At 43.1% G+C, this 14,018-nt stretch overlaps 2 protein-coding genes across 8 annotated transcripts in view; both read left to right on the top strand.

Annotated features, from left to right (window-relative positions):
- The window catches only part of Map4k3 (mitogen-activated protein kinase kinase kinase kinase 3), a 156,240-nt gene extending 150,161 nt beyond the window's left edge, over positions 1–6,079 (top strand). For 2 of the 3 annotated variants that reach the window (XM_021186159.2, XM_021186160.2), the window contains exons 31-33: positions 1,797–1,867; positions 3,964–4,019; positions 4,646–6,078. In XM_021186159.2, coding sequence (XP_021041818.1) covers positions 1,797–1,867; positions 3,964–4,019; positions 4,646–4,733 — 215 coding nt within the window. In that variant the 3' untranslated portion in view covers positions 4,734–6,078. Of the gene's footprint in view, positions 1–1,796; positions 1,868–3,963; positions 4,020–4,645 lie in introns of all 3 variants that reach the window. The other variant, XM_021186158.2, reaches the window with a different exon arrangement.
- A 2,697-nt stretch (positions 6,080–8,776) lies between these two features.
- Cdkl4 (cyclin dependent kinase like 4) overlaps positions 8,777–14,018 on the top strand; it is a 52,713-nt gene continuing 47,471 nt past the window's right edge. For 2 of the 5 annotated variants that reach the window (XM_029470846.1, XM_029470844.1), the window contains exon 1: positions 9,091–9,261. The gene's annotated coding sequence lies outside the window, so the exon portion shown is untranslated. Of the gene's footprint in view, positions 9,042–9,090; positions 9,262–14,018 lie in introns of those variants that run through there. The other 3 variants (XM_021149253.2, XM_029470845.1, XM_021149252.2) reach the window with 3 other exon arrangements.

The raw sequence follows: 14,018 nt of genomic DNA, 5'->3' as shown, positions 1-14,018 counted from the left end.
ATCATCCTGAGTGAGGTAACCCAGTCACAAAAGAACACACATGGTATGCNCTCACTGATAAGTGGATATTAGCCCAAAAGCTCGGAATACCCAAAATACAATTAACAGACCATATGAAGCTCAAGAAGAAGGAAGACCAAAATGTGGATGCTTCAGTCTTTCTTAAAAGGGGGAACAAAATACTCACAGGTGGTAGAGGGTGGGAGGGACTTCAGTGGAAGAGAGAAGGGCAAAGGGGGGGGGGGTCAGGTATGGGAGGAGCCGGGGATGATATACAGAGGTCAGGAATATGAACAGAATCTGTAGCAATGGGGGGTGGGGAACTGGAGGTAGCCACCAGCAAGTCCCAGATGCCAGGAAAGCAAGAGGCTCCCAGGACCCAACAGGGATGAGAGTAGCTGAAATGCTCAACAAAGGGGAGGGAGAACCTATACAGACCATATCCAAAGGTCAGGCAAAGCCCCCCAGTTGGTGTATGGGGCCACCTACTCATCTCCAAATTTTTAACCCAGAAGGGCTCCTGTCTAAAGGAAATACGGTGACAAAGTGTGGAACTGAGACTGAAGGAAAGGCCATCCAGAGACTGCCCCATCTGGGGATCCATCCCATATAAAGACAGCAAACCTAGACACTATTGCACATGCCAAGAAGTGGTTACTGACAGGAGCCTGCTATAGCTGTCTCCTGAGAGGCTCTGCCAGAGCCTGACAAATACAGAGACAGATGCTCACAGTCAACCATTAGACTAAGCATGGGAACCCCAGTAAAGGAGTTAGAGAAAGGACTGAAGAAGCTGAAGGGGTTTGCAACCCCATAGGCAGAACAACAGTATAAACCAACCAGTACTCCCAGAATTCCCAGGGACTAAACCACCAACCAAAGAATACACATGACTCCAGCTGCGTATGTAGCAGAGGATGATCTTGTCTGGCATCAATGGGAGGAGAAGCTCTAGGTCCTGTGAAGGCTCTATGCCCCAGTGTAGGAGAATGCCAGGTCAGGGAGGCGGGAGTGGGTGGGTGGGAAGGGGAGCACCCTTATAGAAGCAGGGAGAGGGGGGATGGGATATGGGGGTTCTGGAGGGGAAACTGGGAAGGGGGATAACATTTGAAATGTAAATACATAAAATATCAATAAAAATAACTGAAATCTGCCTTATGTATGCCTCTGCCCTGTGTCCCACTGTTTTTCTAATGCCATATCTTAGAAAATATTGTACAGGTTTTCAGAATTATCCACAAGAATGTCTGTTGTGCCATCATTTATAATAAGGAAACGTTGAAATAATTATTGATGATTATAAATGGATGACAGTTGGAAACTTCAACATAAAGCTTTCCTTGATGGTGTGAAACTAATTAAACACATCTGAGAATGATAAACGCAGGAGTGAGTACAGTACTGTCCGAGAGAGGCAGAATGGTGGACAGAATGAGGTCAGGGTTGGGTTGAGAGATCCAGCTGGTTTTCTTTGTTTGAAGCGAAAGCAAATGAAGTATTTAATCTGGTAATTGAAAAGAGTGTGCATGCGTGTGGCTTCTCTGCTGTTGTCTGTGTACTTCTGTGTGCTCTATGGCTTTATTTTTTTAGTCACTTTAAGAAAACAAACTTCAGTAATTTTTTCCTATTAAAAAGATGAGTGTACCATGTATATAAAATGTTTTAAATTCAGAGGTATCAGTATGCAATACTGAGATTATCCACGGAACCTTTGCTGGGCAGGGTAGGTGGAGATGACAGGATGCTTGCCTCTGAACTTCTGTACTTACAGTAACTGAGCTCTTCTTGTCTGCCAGTTTGTCTACAAGACAGTGTGCTAGCTTTCTGGAAACACGGGATGCAAGGTCGAAGCTTTAGATCTAATGAGGTAAGTCATCTTTTGAAGCGTGCTCATTATGCAGTCATATGAAGCCAGGCGTGGTCTCTTGTGCCTGTTGTCTTAATGTTAGAAAGCCCAGGCAGGAAGATCATTTGTACTTAAGAACTCAGGTCCAGCCTAAGCAACACAGTGACACCACCATAGTGACACCTATGTTAAATAGAAGGCACAAAATCTGTTCAAAGCAATTCTTTCAACACTATAAATTTCTGGTGATCCTGTAAGTGTGTTGAGTGCAGTGGTAAGGTCAGCACGCGCTCTATGCTCGAGCAGAGGATCTCAGCCTTCTGATGCTGCGCCCTTTACTGCAGCTCCTCCTGCTTTGGTGACCTCCAGCCATAAAATTATTTAACTGCTACCTCAGAACTGCAATTGTACTACAGTTATGAATCATAATATAAATATCTGTGTTTTCCAGTGAATTTTTCCAGTGGTCTTAAGCGACCCCTGTGAAAGCAGCCCACCAGTTTAGAACCGGTGTTCTTGAGCCTTCTCAAGCCAATAGACTTCAATCCATACCTCCCATTCTTCTATATAACTACCCTAGGACTCCAAACAAGAGCCTCTGACACTACTAAATAATTCAGTGGCCTTCTCTGCTTCCCAGACCTGGGAAGCCCTGTCTTGCACTTAACAACAGTGGCATCCACACACAACAAGTAACAGGCTTGCCTCCTGATTCTGCTGTCTTCTTTAATGAGACGGGATTGTTGGTCCCTTTGTCTGAGCCCTTTCTCCGGTACAGAAATTACGAGTGACATACTTAATTCAGCTCAGCATTTCTGCTGGCAGTGCTTTAGCATAAGCAAGAGGAATGGTTGACCCTAAAATGTTATTGGCAGGTAAAACCATCAAAAACTTCCCCGGGATTCCCAAGCCAATCTCAGTACCCTGAGCAGGTTAGAGTAGAAAGGGGCTCAGGAGCAAGAGGAAGGAAAGTGTCCAGGAGTTACTTGGAGGCCATTTCTAAACTGCACACTCATGCGCCTCATGACCTCCACACCCTTCTAACTAGCAAGGCCCTGCCTCCCCTGTAGGTACAGAGCCGCCATTGCTGAAGTAAAGGCGTTTCCTTCACCAGTTCGGCATCACGTGACAGGTGACAGAACACTCGTGTCTCTAGAACAGCTCATTAGAGGGTTTTGATGGAATAAATATTTCAACATCAAGTTGAGTGTTTCAAGTTTCAGCCTCGCTATTGCTAGAGGCATAATTTGGGCTATGTTGTATTTTATAAGCCATCAACACTGAGTTCCTCTCCTTTGTTTGTGGTCTCAATCTTTATTGCTCAGTGGTTAGAGTCGGTTGGTCACACTGAGGATGCATTCTGTCAGAAAGTGGTGCTGAGGAGAGCAGGAGAGAAGTGGGAAGGACGCGTGTTCATCGAGAGCACGGCCCAGACATTAGACTTGCAGGAGTACTGGGAGGCCCATCCTGCCCAGGCTACAGGAACCAGAGCTGTTCCCACAGAGTGTGCATCTTGTCTGAAATCTCAGCTCACAATCCAAACACTGTACTGACCTCTAAATGTTTACTGCCATACCACATAGCAACCACTCAAGGCACAAAACCAGATTTGAGTGGCTGGATGGTGTCTGTGGTCTTGCCACTCACATTAATGTAAATGACAGGACATTTTGAATGAAAAAAATAATAATTTTGTGCTTTTCATTAAATTTTACTCTGGACATCTATACTAGCAAGTAATTTCCCTTCACCAGTACTTGAGGATTCCAAATTCACCCCATTTTCCCTGAACTAACAAACTGATGTGATTGCAAACTTACAACACATAATGATGAAGGGCAGGCCTTTCCCATCCTGCAAATTGTGGGAGTTCACAGTGGGCCTGGGTTTTTGCTGTAATGTTGCCCATAAACTATCCAAACAAAAGTTTGCATCTCTGGAGTCAGCTGTGCTGCCACAGGCATGTAATCCCCTCAAGAGACTGAGTCAGAAGGGCCCAGAGCTCAGGGCTAGCCTAGGCTATAAAGCAAGACTCTGGCTCAAAAGAAGAGAAGAATTTTAAATGTGAGTAATCTTTAATTTGAGTAATTTTTTAAAATTGCGTTTTAACTAAACAGGTAACACAAGAAATTTCAGATAACACAAGAATCTTCAGACTCCTTGGATCTGACAGGTATGAAGTTGGGCTTCACAAAATGTCTGGCACTGAATGGGCTCCCAACCCAGTGGAAGGCTGCTTACTTTTTTGGAAGAATTGAAATTTCTGCATGTTCAACACTTGCTTGTTTTTTAACTATTGAAAATTAGTCTTCCATGTACTGGAACCCATAGTTCTGACAGTGCTGTTAGCTATACTGTTGATAGCAACGTACAGCAGAAGACAGGCATGCTGGATGTCAGCAAACACAACTCTGAGCAGGCTAATAGTCTTGATGATGATGATGATGATGATGATTTTATTCTGAATTACCTTTAGGTTGGTAAACAGACTGTTTTAGGATTAATAGGATCAAGCCCACCCCCTTGCCCCCATTACTCCTGTAGAATTGGTTTCTCCTTAGCCCTTGCCCTTCACACCCTCAAGTCCTAGAAGAATACTGATCTAGAGGTAGGCAGTGGGCACCTCCCAGGGCTGGAGTCAGAGTGACTGGGAGTAGATTCTGCCCATAAGAGCAGCGCTTAGAGCAGTGTCTAAAAGAAGCCATGCTTGGCTGCTTGGTTTGTTTGGGGTTTTTTTGCTGATGTTAGTTTTCATAAATAAATAACTTTGTTCTGTTATGTGTTTCTTATTACCTTTAGGGTTGTGGTTTTGGAAAGTAGGCCAACTGATAACCCAACAGCAAATAGCAATTTATACATCTTGGCGGGTCACGAAAACAGCTACTGAGATACGGTGTTCTTGACAGTGACCTGTGGGAGAGAGTGACCACAGCTGCTGCAACGTTAGTGGATGAGTGAAGCTATGCAGACCCTGCAGGAACCTAGCTTCTGTTTCTTATAATTTATTGTGGCATGAGACAGATGGGAGAACATTTTGTTTTAAGTGGTATGGATATATTTAGCATATTGAACCACACAAGTGCTTAATTCATTGTTATGTAATCTTTGTACATATAAGCAGTATTTTTCTGTGAAACTTCATATTGCTGAAGGCATACACTAAGAATTTATGTAGATAATGTACTTTTTTGAGATGTAAAAGTGTCTTATCTGTACAGATGTAAATGTTGATTAAAATGCAACTAGGGTTAATATTTTAAGAATTCTTTAGTATATTCTTGGGTGTGGTCATATTACGAAATGGGATGCTGGCAATGAACCAAGACATTAACACTATTGTATTTTTATTATATATAATTTAGTAATATGGGCATAAATCCTGTAACTTTTAAATGGTAACGAGCTGTAGTCATTTTATAATCTTGTTTTTAATTTTAATGCACGTGCACTGGTGTTTCTCCTGCAGAGTATTGACATGTGACGTGTTGTCACAGAGAGGCTGTGACACCCACCGTGAATATGCATTTGGTCTACAACATCTTTTTTACATGTATTTGGGTTGTTTTCTATGTGAAACAAACCAATTAACCACCTGTTGTAGTAACTGATCTTTTTATATTTAAGGAGAATCGTGTAAGATAAGCTTGTCTGTGCTTAGGATACACCTTCTCGAAAACTTAAATCATGGAATGGCGGTACCACGGTAGAACACTGCAGCTGTCGCCAGGGTTACAGTGTGCATCAGATCAACTAGCATTGCTGAGGAGTCCACACTAGACATTTCACAGTCTCACTGAAGAGCTGTCACATTCCAGAGTGAGGTGATCAAGTTTCTCGTGGGCTTTTACTTCTGTTGGCATTAGTTTATCACTTCCATATTTCTTTTGATTTTGAGTATTAATACATGGCCAAAATAATTTAGTTACTACCTCATACAAACATTATAATGGTTACTACAGATCACAAGAAGTTAGTTTGGTTAAAATCATTGTTGATTGGTTTTTTCCAATGGAGTGTATCTGTCTTATCAAGATAGATATCAAGTTGTAGCAAAGTGCACACCTCTGACTCTCTTTGGTATATGTTCATATGTTCTTTATATTTTGATGTGAGTATGTATACACTAAGAACAAGCTAAATTGTGATTTATGCTTCATTTATTTTAACTGATAATGGTTTTAAATACGTTCCTGATTGTACATACTGTAAAATAAACATGTTTTTTAACATGCTGTTGTGTAGTTGCTTGTCAATCGACTTAGTAGCACTAGAGGGAAATGCTTCGTGTGCAGTCAGATCGTAAGCATCCAGTTCTCCCATGACCATCATTGTTTGATCTACATTTTAAATATAATAATTCCCACATTTGAGAAAGAGGGCATCTTTTGTAGGATCTTGAATTCTTATCAGGAAAAACAAACACTCATAGAGTTTTGGTTGAAGCGGGAGTAGGCAGTTTATATCTTAGCCAGGTATAGCCCACCTCCTCTTTTTATTAATAAAGTTGTGTGAGAACACAGCACCACCTATGTACTGACCTGTCACCTAAGGCTGTGCCTGTACTTCTGTGTCACACTTGAGTGGTTTCAGAGGAACAGACCGGCCTGAAAGCTCCCGTGTCTGCTCTCAGGCCCTTTACAGAAAGTAGGCTGTGACAGCCTGGGAGAGCACAGCCAAGGAGTGTTGGGGATGCCGTTCTAAGGGCAGGGGCAGGAAGAGAAGTGGGAAGAACTGACTGAGTAACCAGAACACACTGTTTCTATTGAGCCTTCCACTGTCTCTTAGGGTGACCTTGGGTCATTTAGTCCAGAACCATTGGTTGCCTAAGAATCAAAGCAATTTTGGATGGTCCTTTCTCTAATATGAATAATCAATCAACATTAATTACTAATGACACTTTTTTTTTAAATCCACTTACATGAGAATGAGATCACTGGCTGAAAAAACAAATTTGGGGGGAAGTTTTTAAAAAACCAGATTCTATTCTTAGCACTGCAGGGCAGTTGGTGCTCTTAAAGCCCAGCTGATGTTCATTCCACTCCAGTCTGTACATTACATCTCAGAAATGGTCACATTGGACTGTCACGCACTTAGAAATACTGCCCCGCCCTGAAAAATGTACATAATTCATTGCTTAGTAACCATACGTCTTACAAGATATCTTTGGACTCTTTAGGGAGTAAGGCCCACTAGTTTTTGTCTCTATGGAGTATGAATTATTCTGATAAGCCCCACAGAGTAAGAGCCACTGGCTTAAGACTGCATTGACGTCGACCGACCACTGGTTTTGAAGAACAACTTACATGGCAGTTTCAAGTGCAAATTCCTAGGTTCCACATAAGTGGTGGGAACGATCTTATTCTGTCTGCTTTCTTGTTAACTGTGTCCTTACTGGTTTTGAAAGCGGCAGTTGCTTAACAGGCGGTTTTGGTGGATGTGTGAGTCGTGTTTTAGTAGAGACCACAAAAATAAAGGTTTTAGTCGTCCTTATCATTACCAACACAGAAGGGAAAGTACGGGTAGGAAAAGGTAGCCTAAAAACCCTGAAAGGTTTTCTAACATTTGTTGGTGATCTATTGAGGGACTTCTGCAGATTGGAGGGAAGATGAAGGTAAGCAGTGCAGTCAAGCTCGGCTCTAATCCCAGCTGACGTGGAGGGTCATGAGTTCAAAGCCAGGTTGGAACTGTAGAACAAAGTGCTCTCTTGTTTTTTTCTGTCTCCCTTTTCCATATAGATGTACACACACATATATAAAAGAACATAAGCATATATATGTGTGTGTGTGTGTGTGCATTTATATGCACAGCACACATGTAATATGTATAGAGAGAACAAACAGTATCTTGGATATGCTTTGGGGAAAGAGAAACTTACATATAGACAGCTGTAGACATCCTAGGTAGAAGAAAAGGAACTTGATATGCAGGGATGGGCTGACGGGTGATGCTATAGTTGAGATGCAAAAATACCACATGTTCAAGGAACAGTGATGTTAAACGCAGTAGAGCTTAGAGTGTGGACAAGGACCTGGCACAGAACCAAAGTGGGCCGGTGAAGAGTCTCTGTAAATGAGTAGCTTGGAGGAATGGGGAGCGTTCACAACTGTGGAGACAGGAGACTCAAGTTCAGAGTCTTGGCTACGTAGCAAGTCCCAGGTCATCCTAGGCAACATGAGATCCTATCTCACAAAAGGTCGAGAGGAGCCAGTCCTTGTCATCTTTAATCCCAGCACTTGGGAAGAAAAGGCTAGCAAATCCCTGAGTTTGAGGCCAGCCTCTTGTACATAGCAAGTTCAAGGACAACCACCAGGACTGCATAGAGACCTGGTCAGGCTGGGGAGACAGCTCAGTGGATAGAGATCTCCATGCAAGTGGAAAGACTTGAGTTTGAGTCCCTAGAATCCCTGTGAAGCTGGACTCCATCTGTAATACCAATGCTCTTGGGGCAAGATGGAGAGACAGGAGAATCTTTCAAAAGTCACAGGCCAGCCCCCCTGTCATACACAAAAGAGGACAAAGACCCTGTCTCAAGGTGAGAAGCACCTTGTGTGTAACACACACACACACACACACACACACACACACAGAGTCCAGTAAAGATGGAAACAGGCCAACATGTTTTTATGTACATAAAGTGGACTACTGCACGGTGCACCTGATGAGAAATGTTTTCTAGCATAAAGGCAGAAATTATATAAAAATGAGTAAATGTGAATTCTGGTCTTGAATGAGTGAGGTAAATGTGCTTCCAGATTTCATTCCGTTTAAAATGTGATCCTTGAGCATATTCCTGAGGAAAAGAGGAGGTGAGGTACAGGGGGAAAGGAGACACCTATTAAGAAGGGAAGATCAGACAATACATATACATATATATATATATATATATATATATATATATATATATATATATATAGCATATGGTATGTGTGTGTGTGTGCGCGCGCGCGCGCGCGCCTTGGAGTTCGGTTTATTCTGTGGGTAAAGACTGAAATTCAGGTTAACGTGTTTGTCTCGATGCCACATTCAATGACATCTGCCTTGCTTTCTTCCTCACTGGGTGACAACCTCCCTCCCCCCACCCCCCCCACCCCCGCCCTACTCTGAATCTGCCCAGGGTCTCTGGAGCAGCGTCTCGCTGAGTTACAAAAATGGCGTTAATGAGCCACGGCTGACTCTAAACAGCACAAGGAATAAGGTAAGAGCTACGAGTGATAGATGGAAGGTAACCCTGGCAGGGAACGAATCGAGCGAGCGAGCAGGTCGTGTGGAAGCTGCGCAGCCTGCGCGTCCTGGTTGCCCTGGAGACACCGCAGCGGCTCGGTCTCTCGGGAGTTCTGGGGTGGCAGCAGACTGCGCGGGCTGGGGCTCCCCGAAGCTGAACACCACTGTGTCACCGTCGCCGGAGGCTATGCCGTGTAAGTGCAGGTTCCCTGGCCCGGGAAGGCGGAGAGCAGGGTCTGCGGGGCTCGGGAGGGCGGGGATGAGGGGGCGCACCCGCGGAAGAAGGGGCCACCCGTGGTCTCACGGGCCGTGGGGGTGCCAGAGAGGGACAGGGACGCACCTGTGCATCTAGAGACCTCTTGTGGCCTGGACGCAGGGGAAAGTGAAGGCTCAGAGGCTTGGAAATAAAGTGAGTTTTTGCCAAACTTCCAAGTCTTTTTGTCACACGCTTGAAGCGTGGGACATAAAGAAAATGAGTTGTATAGATTGTGTAAGTTACGTGGTGGGTTTAGTTTCTGAGAATCTAACGAGATCGATTTCGTTGACAGGAACACCTTCGTGCACAGGTGTGTGCTTTTAAATTGTAACTCGCAAAGACAAGTCTGAATAATCCGTAGAATCCATTTTCCGATCAAGTTTATTAAACATAATGCATGTTTGGTTTTATTGGAAACAGTTAACTACAAACTGTGGGTAGCATCCTGAGTGAGCTTCCGGGCTCTGAAACTGTCTCTGCCCCTCCACATTTCTAAAGCCAGGGATTGGTGGTGGTTGGTTTTTGGTTTCCTAGGACCTCTTCCGTTAGGAGAGTTCTTTGTCCACCCTTCCTCGCCGTCCATCTTGATTTTGTTTGCCTTTGTATTCCTTGTGCTTCTTCAGCCCCCAGGACTTAGTTTGTGAAACAGTCTTGAAAACTAACCGAGTGTTCTTTTCTCCTGTGTACTTTATTTTGTAAATCATTAATAGTGTGGAAATTCCGTAGCAACTTTCTTTTTTTTTTTTTTTCGAAATTCTTTTTATTTTTTTTAATTTTTTTTTAATTTTTAATATTTTTATTACATATTTTCCTCAATTACATTTCCAATGCTATCCCAAAAGTCCCCCANTCAATTACATTTCCAATGCTATCCCAAAAGTCCCCCATAGCGCCCCCCACTTCCCTACCCACCCATTCCCATTCTTTTGGCCCTGGCATTCCCCCGTAGCAACTTTCTAAGGAATTTTTAAATCCCGCTATTACACTTAACCTCAGCCCCTGTCTGTGGGTCTTAAAATCACTGGTGGCCCCCAGCCTGCTTCTGTCCTTGGCCATTGTAGATAGAACTCCATTAACTCAGGGTCAAATACTTATAAATTCTGAAGTTAAGAAGGTACACCACTTAAAACTGAAGCTGACTGATAACTATGGCAAATATTTTCAACCCACTGCTATAGTCATTTAATCGTGCCCAAATACAGTGCTAATAATAAACATATTCTTGCAGGTTTTGCTTTTAAAAAGAAAATTAGAAAATGAAACTGTAATAAGGCTTAGCTGACTGTATGCCAGAGAATAGGGAGGCAGTGCAAGCCTGGCGTGATGAACGGTGTTGTATGGGGAGCGGGGCTGGGATTGGCACTGTTAGTGTCATCTGTGGAGAAAAGAGCCTGCCTTTGGGGATTGGACATTTGAGTTGGACTGTGAGAAGTGGAGAAAACTGAAATATGACCCTGAAGGGTCAGACTGTCCAGGCCGAAATATAAGCAGAGGAGACGGAAGGTGTCTAGGCTCTGAGAGACAAAGTAGGACAGGTAAACGGGGCAGGGCGGGAAAGATTAAATATAGTTTAAAGGCTATTACTGCAGCCTTTAGAGGCTATGATGTACTTTAAAAACAAATTGTACTGGGGATCGAGACAACTCAGTGTCTAAGAGTACTTGCTATTCTTCCAGAGAGCCTGAGTTTGGTTCCCAGCACCCACACTGGGAACTGAACAACCAACAGTAACTCTGTGTTCTAGGGGATCTGACTCCCTACTCTGTCCTCTGTGCAAATGTCACACGCACACTCACTCACTCACACACACACACACACACACGCACACCGCACATGCACACTCACTCACACACACACACACACACACACGTGCACATACACGCACACCGCACATGCACACTCACAAATACAGATAAATCTTTTAAAACATCCATTATTAATGTATGGGCTACCACGCGTGTGCAGAGGTCCGAGGAGAGCTTTGTGAAGTTGAAGTTGGTTCTTCCACCTTTACAGGGACTCCTGAGACTGAGCCCAGGTCCCTCAGCTTGTCTGACCAGTGCTGTACACAGCGACTGAGCTAGCATCCTCCTCCTCCTAATTGTCTTTTCTTCTTCCTTATTTTAACATAACCACAGTAGACGTTACCAAAATCAAGAGTTTAAAGCCAAGAGCACATATGGAATTTAGGTTTTTCCAGTTGCCCGAGGATAGCTCTCTACAGATCTTTCCCCTACTGCAGGAGAGGGCTGGCTGCATTTTCCTCTTCAGTCTCCGGGAATCTGGAGCATCGACCTTTGTCCTTCCTGACCTTGGCATTTCCTAAGAAGAGTCCAGGCCAGTAGAAGCCATTCCATCGTGACTAGGACCGTTGAAAAATAACACAAAGGGGATGCTGTATCCATCTCAGTATTTTGTGTTTTCTAGAAATTTCATGTATATAGAATTATATAGTAAGTGTGAATCTGGTGTGCACTTTAACCTAGCTTTACGTTCTTAAATTCTGTTGTTTTTGTTTGTTTACTTCGTCTTGTTTTTCCCATTTGTATGTGTTTTGTTTATTGTATTTGGAGGACTCAGTGTTTTGAAATAGGGTCTTGCCAGTGTAACCCAGGTTCACCTCCCAAGTGCTAGAGTAAAGTGGGACCTCTGCATGCCCTGTGACATCACTGTCTCATGGGCCCATTTACTGTTCCTTTCATACGGATATGCATTTGTCCTGACGTCATTTGTGGAGACTCTTCTGTCCTTCTTGAAGCCCTTTGGCACCATTATCAAAAGACAATTAGCAAGACTTGAAGTTGCTGCGACTCTCTCAAACTCATGTTGAAATGTAATTACCATCGGCTGTGTTGGGAGATGGGACCTTCAAGAGGTAATTAGGCCATGAGGCCTCGTGGGTGGGATGAGTGGGTTATTAATAAATGCAGGACTTCAGCCCTCCTTTGCTCTTAGCTCCCCACCTCCCATCATGCATTTGACAGAGCAAGAAAAAGCCAGCATCTTGATATTGGACTTGTAAGCCAGTATATGTATATTCATTACAAATTATCCCAGTAACAGGTGCGGTATTATAGCATTAAAGGCAGACTAAAGCAAACATAAATTGAAAAGGTTAATTCTTGGCTCGGTGTTGTGTCCCAGTGATACACACGTCTCCGTGTCAACATCTCACATCACTGAGAATAAATTTGTTTTCTTCATTATACTTTCAAGTTGTTGCCAATATAGAAATCCAACTGATCGTAACGGCGTGCTGACCCTGAATCCACTGCATTGCAAACTTGGTCGTTAGGTCTAACAACTTTTCTGTTTTCTTGTTAGCATTTTCTGCATATGATAATTGCAAATTTGCTTTTCATTTCCAGTCTACACGCCTTTCTTTGGTTGTGTCATTAGACGGGCAAGGGCTTCTGATGGCTTATTAGAATAAAATGATATAGCTGGGGGGGGGGGGTCATGCAATAGAATAGCAGAGGTAGGGGGATCACTGTGAGTTCCAGGAATACATAATGAAACTTTGTCAAAAGAAAGAGAAGAAACAGAGACAAGATAGACAGCAGGAGGAAGGATGGAATGCTTGCTTAGTCCTAGGACCAAGCATTCGGAGCTCTATCACTAAGCACAGCACTGACTGCAGGTTTTACACACACACCCTTGACATTCCTTTCTTCCTCTTCATAATTTGTTGAGACACTTTTCTTCACTGCTGAGTTTGTCAAATGCCTTTTCTATATCTACTGAGATAAGTATGTGATTTTTGTCTTTTATTCTTTTGGTACTACCACTTTTTTTTTTATAATTGACTTTCAAATATTAAACCAGCCGTGCATTTCTGGGGTAAATTCCATGTGGACGTGTCATATAATCCTTTTCATATGTGTCTGTAGTTGGTTTGAGAGTTATTTTGCTGTGAGCATTCTTATGTGTGTAGTGATTTCTTTGTCTGATTTTTTTTGAACCAGGATGATATTGGCCCTGTGGAATAAATTGAGAGTGATTTCTCTCTCTTTAGGAATATTTAGGAAGAATTATATTTGCACTGATTATTCGTTGAATATTTGGTAGAACTTATCTATGAGCCATCCCATCCTGGGCTGTTCTTTGTACATAGATTTGTAAGTATTAATTTGCTTTTTTATATAGTCAGAATTCTGGTTCTTCTTGAGTGTTTTTGTCTTTCTAGGTATTTGTCCAGCCAACTTGACTGCTTTGGGGTTCCGTGAACATGTTTGTTCTGTTCCCTTTTTTTTTCGCAGCATCTGAAGGGTGTTTGTTTCTTGGTCAATCTGGCTAATCTTGACCTAGGGCAAGCCTTGTTTGGCTGGTTTCCTAGTTGTTCTCTGACCAGCTATCAGACAGCTGGCTCTTTTCTGATGTTTTATTGATGGTCTCTGTCTGTGGTTTGCAGCAGTGTGCCATGAAGGAATGAACATCATGTTTGTCCTACCTGCATTTTTTTTCTTGTTATAATGTATTGAACTTTTTGAAAGTGTAGACCAATGTTTGGCCATTATTTTATCAAAAAAAAAAATCCTTTTTTCCACCCCTCTGTCTCCTCTTTTTTTAAGAAGCTTTTTGGCCAGGCGTGGTGGCGCACGCCTTTAGTCCCAGCACTCGGGAGGCAGAGGCAGGCGGATTTCTGAGTTCGAGGCCAGCCTGGTCTACAAAGTGAGTGCCAGGACACCCAGGGCG

Source organism: Mus caroli, chromosome 17, assembly GCF_900094665.2.
Source record: "Mus caroli chromosome 17, CAROLI_EIJ_v1.1, whole genome shotgun sequence".
In the NCBI taxonomy this organism is placed as follows: domain Eukaryota; kingdom Metazoa; phylum Chordata; class Mammalia; order Rodentia; family Muridae; genus Mus; species Mus caroli.
The sequence above is the reverse complement of the archived record's forward strand: the minus strand, read 5'-3'. Positions and strand labels throughout refer to the sequence as shown.